This window comes from Aspergillus fumigatus, chromosome 5 (genome assembly GCF_000002655.1).
Source record: "Aspergillus fumigatus Af293 chromosome 5, whole genome shotgun sequence".
Lineage (NCBI taxonomy): Eukaryota > Fungi > Ascomycota > Eurotiomycetes > Eurotiales > Aspergillaceae > Aspergillus > Aspergillus fumigatus.
Window position 1 is genome coordinate 518,868 of NC_007198.1, and position 14,286 is coordinate 533,153.

The window sequence follows — 14,286 nt, forward strand, 5'->3', positions numbered from 1 at the left end:
TAATCGAACTGACGATTCAGGCTCTTCATGTATGGAGATAACGCTCGATCAACGGACTTTATTCTTGGATAATGCCCAAATTATCACGTAGCTCTGACCATCCAGCAATATATAAATACTAAGCCATTGAGGTTTTCCTGACAGATTCAATGCAGAACCATCAACGGCTTCATTCTTCTCTGCTTTAAACATCCCTCTGATTGTAATACACAATGGCCAATTCTCACGCCCAGATAATCTTTGGCGGCGCCTTATTCGGTACATTGCCCGAGTGGTCCACCCCGGAGAAGGTGGAAGAGTTCCTTCAAGTCTTGGAACGGAATAACGTCAAGATCATCGACACGGCACAGATCTACGGCGCAAGCGAGGAAAATCTGGGACAAGTTAAAGCCGCGAAGCGCTTCATTATTGACACCAAGCTCGGTGGTGGCTTCGCCCCCGGAAGCGCTACCAAGGACCAGGCGATCAAAACCGGCGACGAGAGTCTGGCAAAGCTGGGCACGGATAGTGTAAGCTCGCTTTCATTTCTTGTCTGGCTTCGAATGCACGGGACTGACCTTGAATACAGGTGAACGTGTACTATATCCACTCGCCAGATCGCCAGATCCCGCTGGAGGAGACCCTCGCGGGTATCAACGAGCTCCACAAGGCAGGGAAATTCAAGCACTTCGGTCTGTCGAATTTCCGCCCGGAAGAGGTGCAGGAAGTTGTCCGCATTGCCAAGGAGAAGGGCTATGTCCTGCCTTCCGTCTACCAGGGCAACTACAACGCTGTAGCCCGCCGCATCGAAGCGGAGTTACTGCCCGTTCTCCGGGAAAACAACATCCGCTTCTATGCGTACAGTCCCATTGCCGGTGGGTTCCTGACCAAGACGAAAGAGCAGCTCCTCGCTGGCGGCGAGGGACGATGGGATCCAAACAGTGCGATTGGTCAGATCTATCATAGGCTGTACAATAAGCCTGCAATGCTGGAGGTGCTGGATGATTGGGCTGAGATTGCGAAGGCGGAGGGAGTCACCAAGGCTGAGCTGGCCTATCGGTGGATCTTCTTCCATTCGCATATTCGCGAGGATCTAGGGGATGCGGTCATAGTCGGAGCGACTAAGATCAGTCAGTTTGAGGAGACGATCGCGGCAATTCAGAGGGGTCCTCTGAGTGCGGATGCTGTGAAGCGGATCGATGCTGTCTGGGAGAAGATCAAGGATGTGGCTACCTTGGACAACTTCAATGCGTGATGATGGCAGACGGTGGAATACTTGTTTTGCACTCTCTCGACTCTATTGGCTCTTTGCACTTACTATACGAAGTACCTCTTTTCCTCTTATGAAGAATTTATGCTGTACACCGGAGATTGCATTGGCATTTGTAGCAACGAGAAATTCTCAAGTGGGATGATTTAATCAACCTACTGTCGAAGACTGTCGTGTAGCATGATGTTTCCCTGATTCATGAATAGCAGATTTGATCCTCTACAGCCTTGTTTGTTATGCAATGACATGATAGATGGCAATACCGCGAACATTTCTCGATATGAGTGGCATCTCATGAATATACCAAATGCAAATCTGGTTCAATGGTCGACATCGAGAGCTGTTCTCGCGTCGTTACACCTAAGCTATGCCCGGAATCCGGTCGAACGTTTTCGCGGGGCAGCTCCGATCTGCGACAACTGAGCTTCAACATGCGACAAGCGACTTACATATAAACCCCTCCAATTCCAAGGGACTTCTTGCCTCTGGACCACAGAAACAAATTTGGACTCTGTTAGAATATACTTTATCCAAAATGTCAACAACTACAGCGACGTCGATGCAAAGCTCTCATCCGTGAGTTCTGGCTTGAACCCTCTCATCTTTACACCTTGTGGCTCCATTGCCGGTCTGTCTTTGCGCTCGACATTTAGACTGATTGTATAACTTCTATCAGACCTATCATTCCCAAAGACTTCTCCGCACAGCAGCCCAAGACTATCCGTTTATACCCCCTTTCCAATTACACATTCGGTACCAAGGAGACACAACCAGAAGAGGATCCCTCAGTCCTCGCACGTTTAAAGCGTCTGGAGGAACATTACGAGAAACATGGCATGCGACGAACCTGCGAGGGTGTCCTTGTCTGCCATGAACACAATCATCCTCATGTTCTGATGCTGCAGATCGCCAATGCATTCTTCAAGTTGTATGTTATACTATGGTTCGAGCTGGACTGGCCTCAATAGCCAACCCGAGACGTCCCAGTCAGCGAACAAACTCAAACTAATGCTCCTTGTGCTCAAGACCAGGTGACTATCTTCACTTCGACGATGACGAGGTTGAAGGCTTCAAGAAGCGGCTGAACGAGCGTCTGGCGCCGGTGGGATCCCAATTCTCAGGCGAAGGCGTCAATGAAGACTGGGAGATTGGTGATACCCTTGCGCAGTGGTGGCGGCCGAATTTCGAGACGTTTATGTATCCTTTTCTTCCCGGACACGTTACGCGGCCTAAGGAGTGCAAGAAATTGTACTTCATTCAGCTGCCTAAGAAGAGTAAGTTTGCAGATTGTCACTGAGCCTTTTTACTCTTTGGACAATTCTAACCGACGGCCACTTGATAGAGGTCCTCTCAGTCCCTAAGAACATGAAGCTGCTCGCCGTGCCGTTATTCGAGCTGTACGACAATACAGCGCGTTACGGCCCGCAACTCTCTGCCATTCCTCATCTGCTATCCCGCTATAACTTTGAGTTTGTTGATGAGAACGACAATGTTGTCGCAGCCACGCCGGGGGCGCCCCTTCCTGAGCACCAGATCCCCCGGACCAAGGTTCTCGCAGGCGAAACCAACGACGGGCAGGACGCCGGTATGACGGACTACACTGAAGGCGGGGAGAATGGAGGGGAGAACGCGCAGTAATAGCAGTAAAGGGTCATGCAACCCAGTGGATGGTCCGGTATGTTGGCATAATATCTTTCTGACTCCATTTGTCTTTCGCACATGAAGCGGAAAACTGATTGGACTATAGCATTGATACTACCTCTCCTAGTAACTCCCATCTAGCTTTGCCATCAAAGATAGATATGATTCCTTAATGTACATGGTCGGCGTTCCACGGAGCGGATGTATGCTTTGCTTTTTTGTTTCTTTTCGCGTTTCTTCCCTTCCCTGGGTATGATGGATAGTTTACATTTCGAGGATCAATTGATTGGGTTTTGAGGGCATCCTTTAGAAGTCAACCAGGCTTTGTCGGCGAATTAGAGATGTTGGCATCCAAAGCTGAATGGGATCCCGAGTACCCACGGCCAAGTCGCCTCGTCGGCTCTACACAGTAGTACCACGTGGAAAGTACCTCACTACATAGTGGTCAAGGCTGGACGGCAGAGGTAGAGTAGTGTTGCATTACATACGCACGGCAAGTCAATTTCGTCAAGTCTCGGTTTCATGTGCTCCACTGCTCATACATGGTCATGAGGACTGCTGGAGTCTATATGCCGACGCTATGTACTTTAGACAGCACGACTCAGCCTGCGCCAGGCATGCTTAGTGACGACACCTCGTATAAGGCAATCTAAGACAATCCATATGGTTGGCTCTTCCCCTGCAGCACCGTAAGCAACGAGGAATCTTCCACCATTGAGTTGCTTTTCTCGTCCAATCGGCCATCCACACCGCCAGCGTGATTCCTCACTATCACCAGGCAGGATGATTTGGCCGGAACTTGGCGTGAGCCATTTCTCGCTAGCCGCCAGCCATCTTCTCCCGTCAGTCGTCACCGCTAGAGAGTTAGGCACGAAGTCTTATTGACTGATTCCTCTTGCTGGATAGTCGGAGTCCGGTCACCGATGAACTATATTCCTTGCAAAATTACAATTCGACCAATCAGTCTCACGTTCTCAAGCATGGTTTACTGATCTTCGCGTTCTCCATACCATTCTGGTCCTTCCAACGTCTGGAGCTTCTGCAGGCTGCGGGGATTATCCCGGGATTGGTGGGGAGCATCACACACGCTACTTTAGCCCCCGCGCATACGGCATAGTATCTGGTAGATACTCCTTTCGATTTTCATGGCTGGCAACGGACGAACATCCTGTTTGGGTCAGCGAGGAATGGGGAAATCTCCCTGAATGTGTCAGCTTGGCCGAGAGGAGCGCCGTGCCATGTTTACAATGAGGCCGGTTGGTTGACGGCTGACTGGGCCTATCTACTCCGTACCCCACCCTGGATTGCTCGCGAGAAAAGCCCTCAGCTGACAAACAAGGCGCGATGAATATTTGAGAGTGGAGAGTGCGACTACTGAGTCGCTATGTGGGCTCTGGCAGGGTATAAATTCTCCGCATTCCTGCAGATCGCTGAAGATGAGATCCAGGTGCCGTGTCGTCTCCTGGGGGCTTATCGCGCAGAGTCTGCCTATATTCTCTCTGAAAGGGTTGTCTTGAGTATAAGCTAGGCATCATGGTTCACTTTAAGTCTGTCTGTACGCTGGCTGTTACGGCGTTTGCTGCGCTGGGTGCTGCGGCGCCAGCAATGTTGGCAAAGCGAGGTATGTCTGACGCTTCCTACGATTGGGCTATGTGCGATGCTAACTATTAAGTAGACGTGTCCTCGTCGGTGCTGCAAAAACTGTCACTGTTTGCGCAATACTCTGCTGCCTCCTATTGTACCAACAACATCAATTCCACGGGCAACAAGCTGACATGCTCCTCTGGAGAGTGCCCGCTGGTCGAGGCAGCCAACACCAAGACCCTTTCGGAATTCTACGAGTAGGTCGATCCCATGCATGAGTAGCTCGTATCTCTAACAGAGTTGGTAGTGATTCCGCGTATGGAGACGTCGCAGGCTTCTTGGTTGCAGACACCACGAACAAGCTACTTGTGGTCTCTTTCAGAGGAAGCCGCACGATAGACACATGGTTGGCGAACCTGGACTTTGGCCTGGACAGTATCAGTGATGTTTGCAGCGGATGTGCGGTACATAAGGGATTCTGGAAGTCCTGGGAAGTCGTTGCCAATGCACTAACGACCGAGCTAAACTCTGCCCTTGCAACTTACAGTGGCTATACCGTTGTCTTTACTGGCCATAGCTTCGGCGCTGCTCTTGCAACGCTGGGGGCTGCTACGTTGCGGAAAGCAGGGATTCCCGTAGAGCTGGTAAGTCATCCCTTGTCAAATCAGGTAAGGGCGTAATGGGACTAATTGATTGAAGTATGGTTACGGATCCCCGCGTGTTGGAAATAAGGCCTTGGCAACATTCATCACCGGACAGGGTTCCAATTACCGTGTCACACACACAAACGACATTGTCCCCAGACTCCCGCCCCGAGTCTTTGGCTTCAGCCACATTAGCCCAGAGTACTGGATCACGAGCGGTGACAACGCTCCTGTCACGACGTCTGATGTCACGGTTGTCCAGGGAATCGACTCAAGCGGTGGAAATGCGGGCGAGGATTCTACCAGCATTGAGGCCCATAATTGGTATATTGGCCATATTGATGGTTGTCAATAAGCGCAGTATATAAACAGCTTTTTGGATATAAAAGGGCCAGGATATCTTAAGCTTGGCTCATGAACGGGGAATGAATTGATGACTTATTTCTTGCAAAGCGACATTTCTATACTACAGAGTATGACTTGAGTTTATGTCAAATGGTAGAAATAAACTCCACATTGTGGACAGGTGTGGTTCTGGGGAAGTTTGTTTGGTTTGGACTTGGACACCTGGAGTTTATCCCCAGCTTCATCCACTTGGGATCTAATCACCAGCTGGTGGAAGCTGGCTCGACGGAGTGCGTTCTTACTGAATGCTCATTTGGTTTGAATAATAATAATATTAATTCTGTCATGACTAACGACCAGTAGCCGCTCAATCCTTGCGAACGTCTTTACGCAATTGAATCCACCCTCCAATCCTGTACCTCTCCGCCGGAGAGCCGACTCTGCGCATTTTCAACATCTGCTCTACACGCCGCAATGGTCGCTGCTTCATGCTGCTGATACTATACCTGTCCTCAGTAATCACGGAAATTGTCATAGGGCCCCCACTTTAGGGACTCTTTCCTTCGCCTACAGCCATGTTGTTCTTCGGCACCGGAGTCCAGAGCCCGCGCCGTCGCAATAAGGAAAAGGCAATTTTCGTCACGGTTGTCATCATCTACGCTCTATACTTTCTGTTCTTTACGAAAAAATCCACGGACCGAGAGTCGGCTGTTTCGGTCCATCATCCGGTCCACGATGAGGGGGCGAACAGGGACGCGCGTTCGGGGCAGGCATCTCCGTCGCGCGACACGAGGATCGAGAAAGATATGGTGGTCGCGAGCATGAAGAGTGATAATACCTCGTGGTTGTTCGAGAATTTCCCCGACTGGCATAAGAGCGTCTACGTGGTCGACGATAAGAATGCGGAGTTGACCGTGCCGCAGAACAAAGGGCGGGAGTCTATGGTATATTTGACGTATGTACTTTTGGTCCTATACCTTGTTGCGTGAAGGCTAGTACTGATGGCAGGTGCCAGATACATAATTGATAACTATGACCATCTACCGGACGTGATGCTTTTCATCCACTCGCAGCGCTTCCAATGGCACAACGACGATCCCTACTACGACGGAGTCCCCGTGCTCCGTCGTTTCCAAGTGTCTTATCTCCAAAAGCAAGGCTATGTCAATCTGCGCTGTGCATGGACTCTCGGATGTCCGGCGGAGATCCACCCGCACACGGATACCCACCGTGACGATGTGCATGCGGGGGAGTATTTCAAGAACGGCTTCATGGAGCTGTTCCCTGGGGTTGACGTACCAGACGAGGTTGGCGTATCGTGCTGCGCGCAGTTTGGAGTCACGAACTGGAAGGTCCGCGAAAGGCCCAAGAGTGACTATGTGCGGTTCAGGAAATGGTTGTCTGAGACGCCACTTAAGGATGATCTCAGTGGGCGGATTATGGAGTACTCGTGGCATAGTATGTTTCCAACCCCCCTCCCCCTGCGTCACAGTGTCTTTATAAAGCAATGCGGTGCTAACAGCCATCAGTGATCTTTGGCCAGGGACCCGTGTTCTGCCCCACGGCGGAAGAATGCTATTGCAAGGTGTTCGGTTTATGCGATCTGACATGTCCAAACGAAAGGGAATGCGCTGGGCGCTATGTGCTTCCGCCTTACTCAACTCTTCCACAGGGTTGGCCGTACATAGGTTGGAAGGGCCAGCAACAAGATCCCAGTACTGGACTTCCAGAGACCTAAGCTTACTTAGATTTGCTTTTGCTACTGTGTCGAGTACTGTACTCTTGAGAAGCGGACTGCGCCGTACACGCCATGGCTGGCGAGTAGAAGCGGCACCCGCTGAAAGCTAGAGCCCGACTTTGGTTCATTCTGGTTGTACTGCAAGCTGGTTCAAAGGAAGTGCCAGTCCAGGTCAACTAATCGAACGTCATCGAGCTTCTGGGGAACTCGATTGACATGGCCATGTCTCCAATACATCATTTGCAAGGGCTAGATTCGTCGTCACAGATACGAACGATCTGAGAGAAGCGCCTTCAACACCGTCAATTGCGGGAACCACATGGCTGTTCTATACGAACCTGTGCGGTCTTACGAAAAGTATGACGATAGCTTTGTAATATCCTTCTCGATGATACCTATTTCCTCTTATAAAAAGACATATACGTGACAAGTCAAATACCAGCGAAGTTTACTAGCAAGCTCAACTGTATAAGTGGTTCAGCAGCTTCTCTCCGAGTGACATACCCCGGCCGAGGTTGACGGCAGTCCCCGCATCCCGAAATACCTCCAACTCCAGCTCCTCTTCATAGACATTCAACGTCATTATTCACAACAACGGCATCCCGACGACCTACATTCTCAATTGATTCAACAACTCACGAACCGTAATTCGATCCATAGACAATAGATCTACTGCATATCAACCCGTCTCACCCCCGCCAGAGCACGACCCCCACCGCTGCGTACCGAAACATCGAACCAAACACAATGCTCATAATCGGCCTAACCGGCTCCATCGCCACCGGCAAATCCACCGTCTCAGCCCTCCTCGCCTCACCCCCCTACTCCCTCCCCATAATCGACGCAGACCTCCTCGCCCGTCAGGTCGTCGAACCAGGCACGCCCGCCTACAAAGCAATAGTCAACTACTTCGGACCCAGCACGCCCGACCTCCTCCTCCCTCCATCAGACGGCGATGCGACAAGCTCACAACCACCGCTGAACCGCCCGGCGCTCGGGCGGCGCGTATTCGGAACCAGCGAGGAGCGCAAGCGCGACCGCATGATCCTCAACAAGATCGTGCACCCCGCTGTGCGGTGGGAGATTTACAAGGCGCTGATATACTACTATGTGCGCGGCCATTGGGCGGTGGTGCTTGACGTGCCGCTGTTGTTTGAGAGCGGGATGGATCTGATCTGTGGGACGGTGGTGGTTGTGGGCGTGAGGGATCCGGCGGTGCAGATGGCGCGGCTGCGCTCGCGGGATCCGCATTTGTCGGCCGAGGATGCGGAGAATAGGGTGAGGAGTCAGGGGGATGTGCGTGGGAAGGTTGAGAAAGCGGAGTTTCGGGGGACAGGGTCAGCGAGGGGGGTTATTGTGTGGAATGATGGGGATAAGGCGGATTTGGAGAAGGAGGTCAGTAAGGCGATGGAGATGATTAAGGCGTCAAGCCCGAACTGGTGGGCGTGGGTTCTGTTGCTGGCCCCGCCGCTGGGAGTGGGCATCGCAGCTTGGAATCTGGCTGTGAATTTCGCGACGCAAAAGAGCTGGCAGAAGAAAGAGAGGGAAGAGAAGGCCAAGTTATGATTTAGAATATGGTGATCCGCTAGTCTACAAAGCGAGTGATTCTTGAAGGACTGCGGGATTAAAAGCCAGCCCAGGGATCTGCGCGGCGTTCTAGAGGGAACTATAGACTATAATACAAACAGCTTGGACTGAGCAAACGCGTGTTCAAGGTACGAGACTCTTGGAAGCGTTTGGACTGGTTGCTCTCACAAGGCCAAGACTGGTTTGACATTAGCGGATCTCTCTGTATCTGCTCCTCTTCTTTGATTGGCAAACAAAAGATCATTGTTAGACGCAGCTATTCCTTCTTCAGGCCATCATGATAGCCATAATATAAGGACATAGCAACTCGAGCTAAGCTAACCTGCACCACAAAGTGCTGGTGATTTTCAAGGTCATCGTTGTACCCGTCACTGCCTCCACGCTCCTATAGTTCAATTGGATTTGAGACTCAAAGGTAGCCCCACAGAAGATGCCATGCTATTGTTTTAGCAGTATGGAGAACTTTGAGGCGGAGAAATCTCGCCTGGTCCGAGTGACGTTGCAAGTCGACAAGGCATGCTCCGTTTTGCCAAAGGGCGTGCGCCCTTTGGACCATGATGTCAAACAATCCGTCAACGGAGATATGCGCGTCGCAGCGTTGATTCCAACATATCAAAGAGGATTCCAATCGATTGGTGAATCCAAAGGCCTCAATGCTCAAGTAAGGTGATCGCTGTTATGGGCATAGACAATGGTAACACAAGGAAAGCAGATGTCAATCTCAGATGAGGCCCATACACCATTGCAGTCTCGTCCGTGTCATGTTCTGGAAGATTTCACAAGGTGCTCTCCGTACGACGCAAAATCGCCGCATTTTGTGGAAATCATGCCAACGTTGCCGGAAGATGTGCCAGCCGAAGTCGGAATTCGTTCCGTTTCTTTCACTGCTTCTGACTCGAAGATTCGGGTCTATTGGTCAAGTCCACGAGTCTTCATTCGGCTGTGAGGATGTAACCATCATCTGCAGACAATCCGACCCAACGAGCAGATCGTTCCATGCGGAAACATGGCAATTGGAGGCAATGTAGACGGAACGCCAGGTTCAGCTTTGTTTGGCCATGATTAGCAGACCCCCGAGCACCGAGAATGCCCACTTGAGCAGATAAACACTCATCGAGGGATCAATTTATTTATGCTTGCGCTTCTTCTGCGATTTTTCACCCCCACCAAAGCTATGACGACCCCCAGAAATACTTGATAACTGAGACAATTTCACAGGTCTCTGTCTGGCCTGCTGTTTCGCCTTGTTGATCATGGAATTAATCTGCTCAGGATCTGTCGGGTCGGTGGTAGCATCAGAATGCTGGTGTAAGGAACTGTCAGCTACATACTCTCCGGACTGAACGAAGAAAACCACGAACCTCAACTTTGCCTTTGCGCTTGAAATTTCCATAAGCCTGTCGACCACCATGGACCAGATCGTCGTCATCCGCGTCCAGAGACTCTGCCGCAAGGACAAGAGGTTGTGTTGCATACTCGTTGCCCGTATCTTCCGCTCCAGAGTAGTCTAGCACCCATTCGGTTTCGCCAGCATCTGCAGCTTGCCTGGCGATGGCTTCCCTTCGCTTTTCTTCCTCGGCCGCAAGAGCAGCTGAGATAGCTTCTAAATCTGAGGATTGTGCTGCACCGGGACTTTGCGACACGCCCTCGCTGGAAAGTCTAGGTCGCTTCGGTGTTGAAGTGGTGGACCCTTCGGGGGAGGAAGTCTGCGGTGTTTCTTTGCTTGCAGCGGTGGCAGCAGCTCGTTGCATGAACTGTACAATACTTGGTCAGCTGAGAGGCAATTTGTAGATGATATCGATTATTGCCGCACCTTCATAGTCAGTAAACGCGACGACATGGTTTTTTCTGGCTTGGAGCCAGAGGATGTAGATGGAGGCATGATGACGCTTTTAAATGAAAGAGCACGCAAATGACATAAACGAAGATGTTCGGAGTCTATATCGAAATCTATGCACAGGTAGTAATTGGTTCAATTCCTAACCTTGGTCTGACGAGTGAAACCTTCTCAGAAACAACGACCACATTAAACAGTGACCGAAACAGGCAAGAAATTATTTCATTGCGAGCGGCAGAATTTCGCCGTCACAGCCGCATGGGCGGCTCCCATTGGCCAGACAAGCGGCCGCGCGAGCTCCAGCAAACCTCACCCTTCCATCCCGACTCCAACCTCCGCTCTCCGCCGCCCAAGACACACCTTTCCTTTGTGCCACCAGGGACCTTAATTGCCCAGCATGCTGTCCTGTGCTCGAAGCCGCGTCGCGGCCTTCTCCACGGCGTGGACTCCCCGCTTCGTCGCCCGGGCCAGCTATTCGACAACCATGCCTCGCCTGACAGAGAACCGCATGCAAGCCAATGACCCGACCTCGCGAACCCCCGAGCCCAATGTCTCTGCCACCAATGCTACCCCTACCGACTCACAGGGTGTATGGGATGCTCCTCTGCGCGAGGAGCCCGAGGCCGGCGAGCGTAACCGCCAGCTTCAGGCCCCCAACCGTGCCACTACATGGGCCGCTAGCCAGCAGCCTCGGGAAAAGGCTATGACCGGTCCTCGTTTCGAGCAGACCATCATGGAGCTTCAGGTGTGTAGCGAACTTTCTGGGAGGAGCTCATTGGATTATCAACGCATGGAATGTATAGCTAATATGGATTCCTCTAGCCTCAACCCATGGCCGCCATCGAACTTATTCACAAGCAGCCCGTGCGCTGGACCAACAAGAGAATCGTCAGCTGTGACGGAGGCGGCGGCCCATTGGGTCACCCCCGTATCTTCATCAACACTGACAAGCCCGAGATCGCCACCTGCGGCTACTGCGGTCTTCCTTTCGTAAGCTCTTCCTTCGGGTTTGGAGCATGGACACGCTGACAAATGATCTATAGGCCCACGAGCAGCACCGTGCTTATCTCAAATCTCTCCCCGCTACCAGCTACCCCCTCGAACCGACCGGTGATGCCACCGAGGCGAACGAGACGCAACGTGTTACCGATGGTGCATTCGAGCAGCGGTAGAAGAACGGTTATTTTCATTGTTGGCGTTGATGAATTGTTTTGATATTCTTTAGCCCTGCCGGGCTCATGTACAGATTTGTACCAGATCAATGAACTGCTAGATTCAAGTTCTCCTTCCGTCTAGGGTGATGAATATCGGCCTGGATCATAGCACTGCTTGACTTGTCTGCGGCTATTATATACACACCAAGCATTCGTATGCTATCAGCAAGACACTTTCACGGCTAGTCTTGCGTCCATGCTTCGATTAAGCCCTCTACATCCACCAATCATCCTGGTGACGTTCGTAGCTGTCACCATCACCTCAAAAAGCAATCATAGACACCCCCGGGCACCATCAAGTCACGCCTTCTCACCCTGAATCGTCGCAACAACCTTGCGCGTGTGCCGACTCGTCCGAAACTCCAAATACCAAATCCCCTGCCACGTACCAGTGGCCAACCGCCCATTCGTGATGGGAATATTGACCGACGCCCCCACAAGAGCGGACTTGATATGAGCCTGCACCACTCGTCAGCCCCATTCTCCATTCCCGTAACGCAATTCGCAAACAGCGAACGACAAATGACAAAGAGCATACCGGCATATCATCCTCCCCCTCCGCCGAATGCCGATAGAGATTCCCCTTGCGGTCAGTCGGCACAATCCTATCCAACGCATCGCTCATATCGGCACGCACATCCTCGTCCCAGTTCTCATTCAGCGAGAGCGCGCAGCTGGTGTGCTGGACAAAGAGGTTGAGCATGCCCACTTTGTAGTTGCGGATTTCGGGAAGTTGGGAGAGGACTTCGTCGGTTATGAGGTAGGAGCCGCGGGAGCGAGGGGGGAGGGTGAAGGTTTTCTGGAACCAGGACATTTTTGCCTTGCGGATGGGTTTGACGTTGTGGTTAAAGCTGGTGGGTGTGTGTTGTTAGTTGGTGGATTTGTGGGCTGGTGGGATGGTGTTTGCGGGGTTGTTTGGAGATTGAATGGATAGGCTGGAATTGATAATGAGGGACCCGATGATTGATGAGTCTGAGATTCAATTGACCTATGTTTGAAGTATGAGTTTGTACAGTCGATCTATGAAATGTCTGCTGGAATCAACTGGTGAGTTGCGAGTTGCGATGGTGGGGATCTCACTGGTTTGGGCATCGACGTCATTCGCCAGAAGTATACCATCGGGTTGACCCTCCCACAGTTACCTTTCGGGAGGTATTGTCAATGTTTGTTATTGCTTAGTGCGCAATTATAGCAATAATCCATTATAATCTATGCTCTCAAAAAGACTGGCTGTGCACAAAATTGAATCAGAAATCTCAATTAGTTCGACCTAAATGCCAATCTCATGCACACTCATTTACTGCCATCATGGCGCAGAGCACACACTTGCATGCACAGAAGGAGGGTTACTAGTCGCATCGCCCCAGTTCGCAGACCCGAGAGCTTTGCCAGCAGCGGTGGTATCATCTGATAGAATCTAATGCCTGTCAATAACTCTAAACCTGCTGTGAAGAACACATGAAAACTCACATAATAGCTCTTGTCAACATAATACCACCAGTCATCGCTGCGGAATGCATTATCCGTTGACTGACTGATGGGATCGTTCCAGCCGGTATTGCGGTCATCAAAGTGAGCGTGCTTAGACCAAGCAACATAAACCTTTGGATGGTCATTGTTCTGTACACCGTTCGGATTTTTAGCGTCCCCGGCATTGATCTCGTCGGTGGTAAGCGTGTTCTGGATGTCTCCCCATGCAAGATCATGGTAGCCACTGTGCGCAGAGAGAAGGGCACGGGTCGGCGCCCACATGTTGTTTGCGTCTCTTGAGTGAATGATGATCACTCTCTCCCAGTCACTAGACTCTGTTAGCTCCTCCGATCGATCACTTCGAGAATTCAATTTACTCACTAATCGTGACCGGTCTCGATGCCGATGACGTCGGCACCATCCTTCTCGTAGAACAGGTTGTACACTACCCGTACCTCGGTGTCACTACACCTCTTGTAGGTGAAGTATATTGGGAACGGTGGTCCGCGGTTCCCGATCCCCACGCCAGGATTGCGGCATCTGCATCCGACATTGGGATACTCACACTGTGGCGCGGGTGGTGTTTTGTGAGCGTCGTCATATATATCAGACGAGGTGGGAGAGCCTCCAAAGGCCCATGTAGGATAGCATGGAGGCTGTTTCTGGGCTTGACCGAAAAACCACAGTGGAGCGTAACGGTCCGCCAACTCGACGCCTCCTTGACTCAGAAGCTTGCTCATCTCATTGTCTGTGATTTGGGTGACTGCTGCTGCCAAACTGGCTGACAGTGCAGCAAGACTGATGAAATGAAGTTTCGACCACATGGTAGGTTACAATTCGTTTAGTAGTGGTTCACAGTTGCTGCCAGTATGAGGAGTATCCATCAAATCCACTCTGTGCAGAGGAAATCTCATTCCTTAAATCCTCGCAGATGAGTGTCTTGAGGGACAAAACCCGGTGAGAATTACAGCTCATAA

General features: G+C 51.3%; 9 protein-coding genes across 9 annotated transcripts; 6 read left to right on the forward strand and 3 right to left on the reverse strand.

Moving 5' to 3' along the window:
• Window positions 1-212: 212 nt before the first annotated feature.
• AFUA_5G02020 (aldo/keto reductase family protein) lies at window positions 213-1,234 on the forward strand (the record flags this gene model as incomplete). The annotated part of the gene is made up of 2 exons (XM_743047.1): window positions 213-509; window positions 569-1,234. The coding sequence occupies 2 exons, from the start codon at window positions 213-215 to the stop codon at window positions 1,232-1,234; spliced, it is 963 nt and encodes a 320-aa protein (XP_748140.1).
• A 382-nt stretch (window positions 1,235-1,616) lies between these two features.
• AFUA_5G02030 (cleavage and polyadenylation specificity factor subunit 5) lies at window positions 1,617-2,887 on the forward strand (the record flags this gene model as incomplete). Its single annotated transcript, XM_743046.1, has 4 exons — window positions 1,617-1,825; window positions 1,926-2,177; window positions 2,276-2,523; window positions 2,592-2,887. The coding sequence occupies 4 exons, from the start codon at window positions 1,617-1,619 to the stop codon at window positions 2,885-2,887; spliced, it is 1,005 nt and encodes a 334-aa protein (XP_748139.1).
• Window positions 2,888-3,757: 870 nt separating this feature from the next.
• AFUA_5G02040 (lipase family protein) lies at window positions 3,758-5,661 on the forward strand. Its single transcript, XM_077804721.1, has 4 exons — window positions 3,758-4,511; window positions 4,566-4,731; window positions 4,782-5,118; window positions 5,174-5,661. The coding sequence occupies exons 1-4, from the start codon at window positions 4,424-4,426 to the stop codon at window positions 5,471-5,473; spliced, it is 891 nt and encodes a 296-aa protein (XP_077660859.1). The 5' UTR covers window positions 3,758-4,423; the 3' UTR covers window positions 5,474-5,661.
• A 377-nt stretch (window positions 5,662-6,038) lies between these two features.
• On the forward strand, window positions 6,039-7,201 carry AFUA_5G02050 (DUF3431 domain-containing protein; the record flags this gene model as incomplete). The annotated part of the gene is made up of 3 exons (XM_743044.1): window positions 6,039-6,418; window positions 6,479-6,921; window positions 6,993-7,201. 3 exons carry the CDS (start codon window positions 6,039-6,041, stop codon window positions 7,199-7,201), a joined length of 1,032 nt encoding a protein of 343 aa, XP_748137.1.
• A 747-nt stretch (window positions 7,202-7,948) lies between these two features.
• AFUA_5G02060 (putative dephospho-CoA kinase) lies at window positions 7,949-8,767 on the forward strand (the record flags this gene model as incomplete). Its single annotated transcript, XM_743043.1, has 1 exon — window positions 7,949-8,767. The coding sequence occupies one exon, from the start codon at window positions 7,949-7,951 to the stop codon at window positions 8,765-8,767; it is 819 nt and encodes a 272-aa protein (XP_748136.1).
• A 1,147-nt stretch (window positions 8,768-9,914) lies between these two features.
• On the reverse strand, window positions 9,915-10,826 carry AFUA_5G02070 (uncharacterized protein; the record flags this gene model as incomplete). The annotated part of the gene is made up of 3 exons (XM_077804722.1): window positions 10,602-10,826; window positions 10,150-10,542; window positions 9,915-10,091 (listed from the first exon to the last, which is right to left on the reverse strand). Exons 1-3 carry the CDS (start codon window positions 10,668-10,670, stop codon window positions 9,915-9,917), a joined length of 639 nt encoding a protein of 212 aa, XP_077660860.1. The 5' UTR covers window positions 10,671-10,826.
• Window positions 10,827-10,937: 111 nt separating this feature from the next.
• AFUA_5G02080 (zinc-finger domain-containing protein) lies at window positions 10,938-11,797 on the forward strand (the record flags this gene model as incomplete). Its single annotated transcript, XM_743041.2, has 3 exons — window positions 10,938-11,370; window positions 11,448-11,615; window positions 11,669-11,797. The coding sequence occupies exons 1-3, from the start codon at window positions 11,023-11,025 to the stop codon at window positions 11,795-11,797; spliced, it is 645 nt and encodes a 214-aa protein (XP_748134.1). The 5' UTR covers window positions 10,938-11,022.
• A 342-nt stretch (window positions 11,798-12,139) lies between these two features.
• Window positions 12,140-12,928, reverse strand: AFUA_5G02090 (YjbQ family protein; the record flags this gene model as incomplete). The annotated part of the gene is made up of 2 exons (XM_743040.2): window positions 12,378-12,928; window positions 12,140-12,298 (listed from the first exon to the last, which is right to left on the reverse strand). The coding sequence occupies exons 1-2, from the start codon at window positions 12,651-12,653 to the stop codon at window positions 12,140-12,142; spliced, it is 435 nt and encodes a 144-aa protein (XP_748133.1). The 5' UTR covers window positions 12,654-12,928.
• Window positions 12,929-12,976: 48 nt separating this feature from the next.
• On the reverse strand, window positions 12,977-14,049 carry AFUA_5G02100 (uncharacterized protein; the record flags this gene model as incomplete). Its single annotated transcript, XM_743039.2, has 3 exons — window positions 12,977-13,256; window positions 13,310-13,637; window positions 13,691-14,049. The coding sequence occupies 3 exons, from the start codon at window positions 14,047-14,049 to the stop codon at window positions 13,146-13,148; spliced, it is 798 nt and encodes a 265-aa protein (XP_748132.1). The 3' UTR covers window positions 12,977-13,145.
• Window positions 14,050-14,286: the final 237 nt, after the last annotated feature.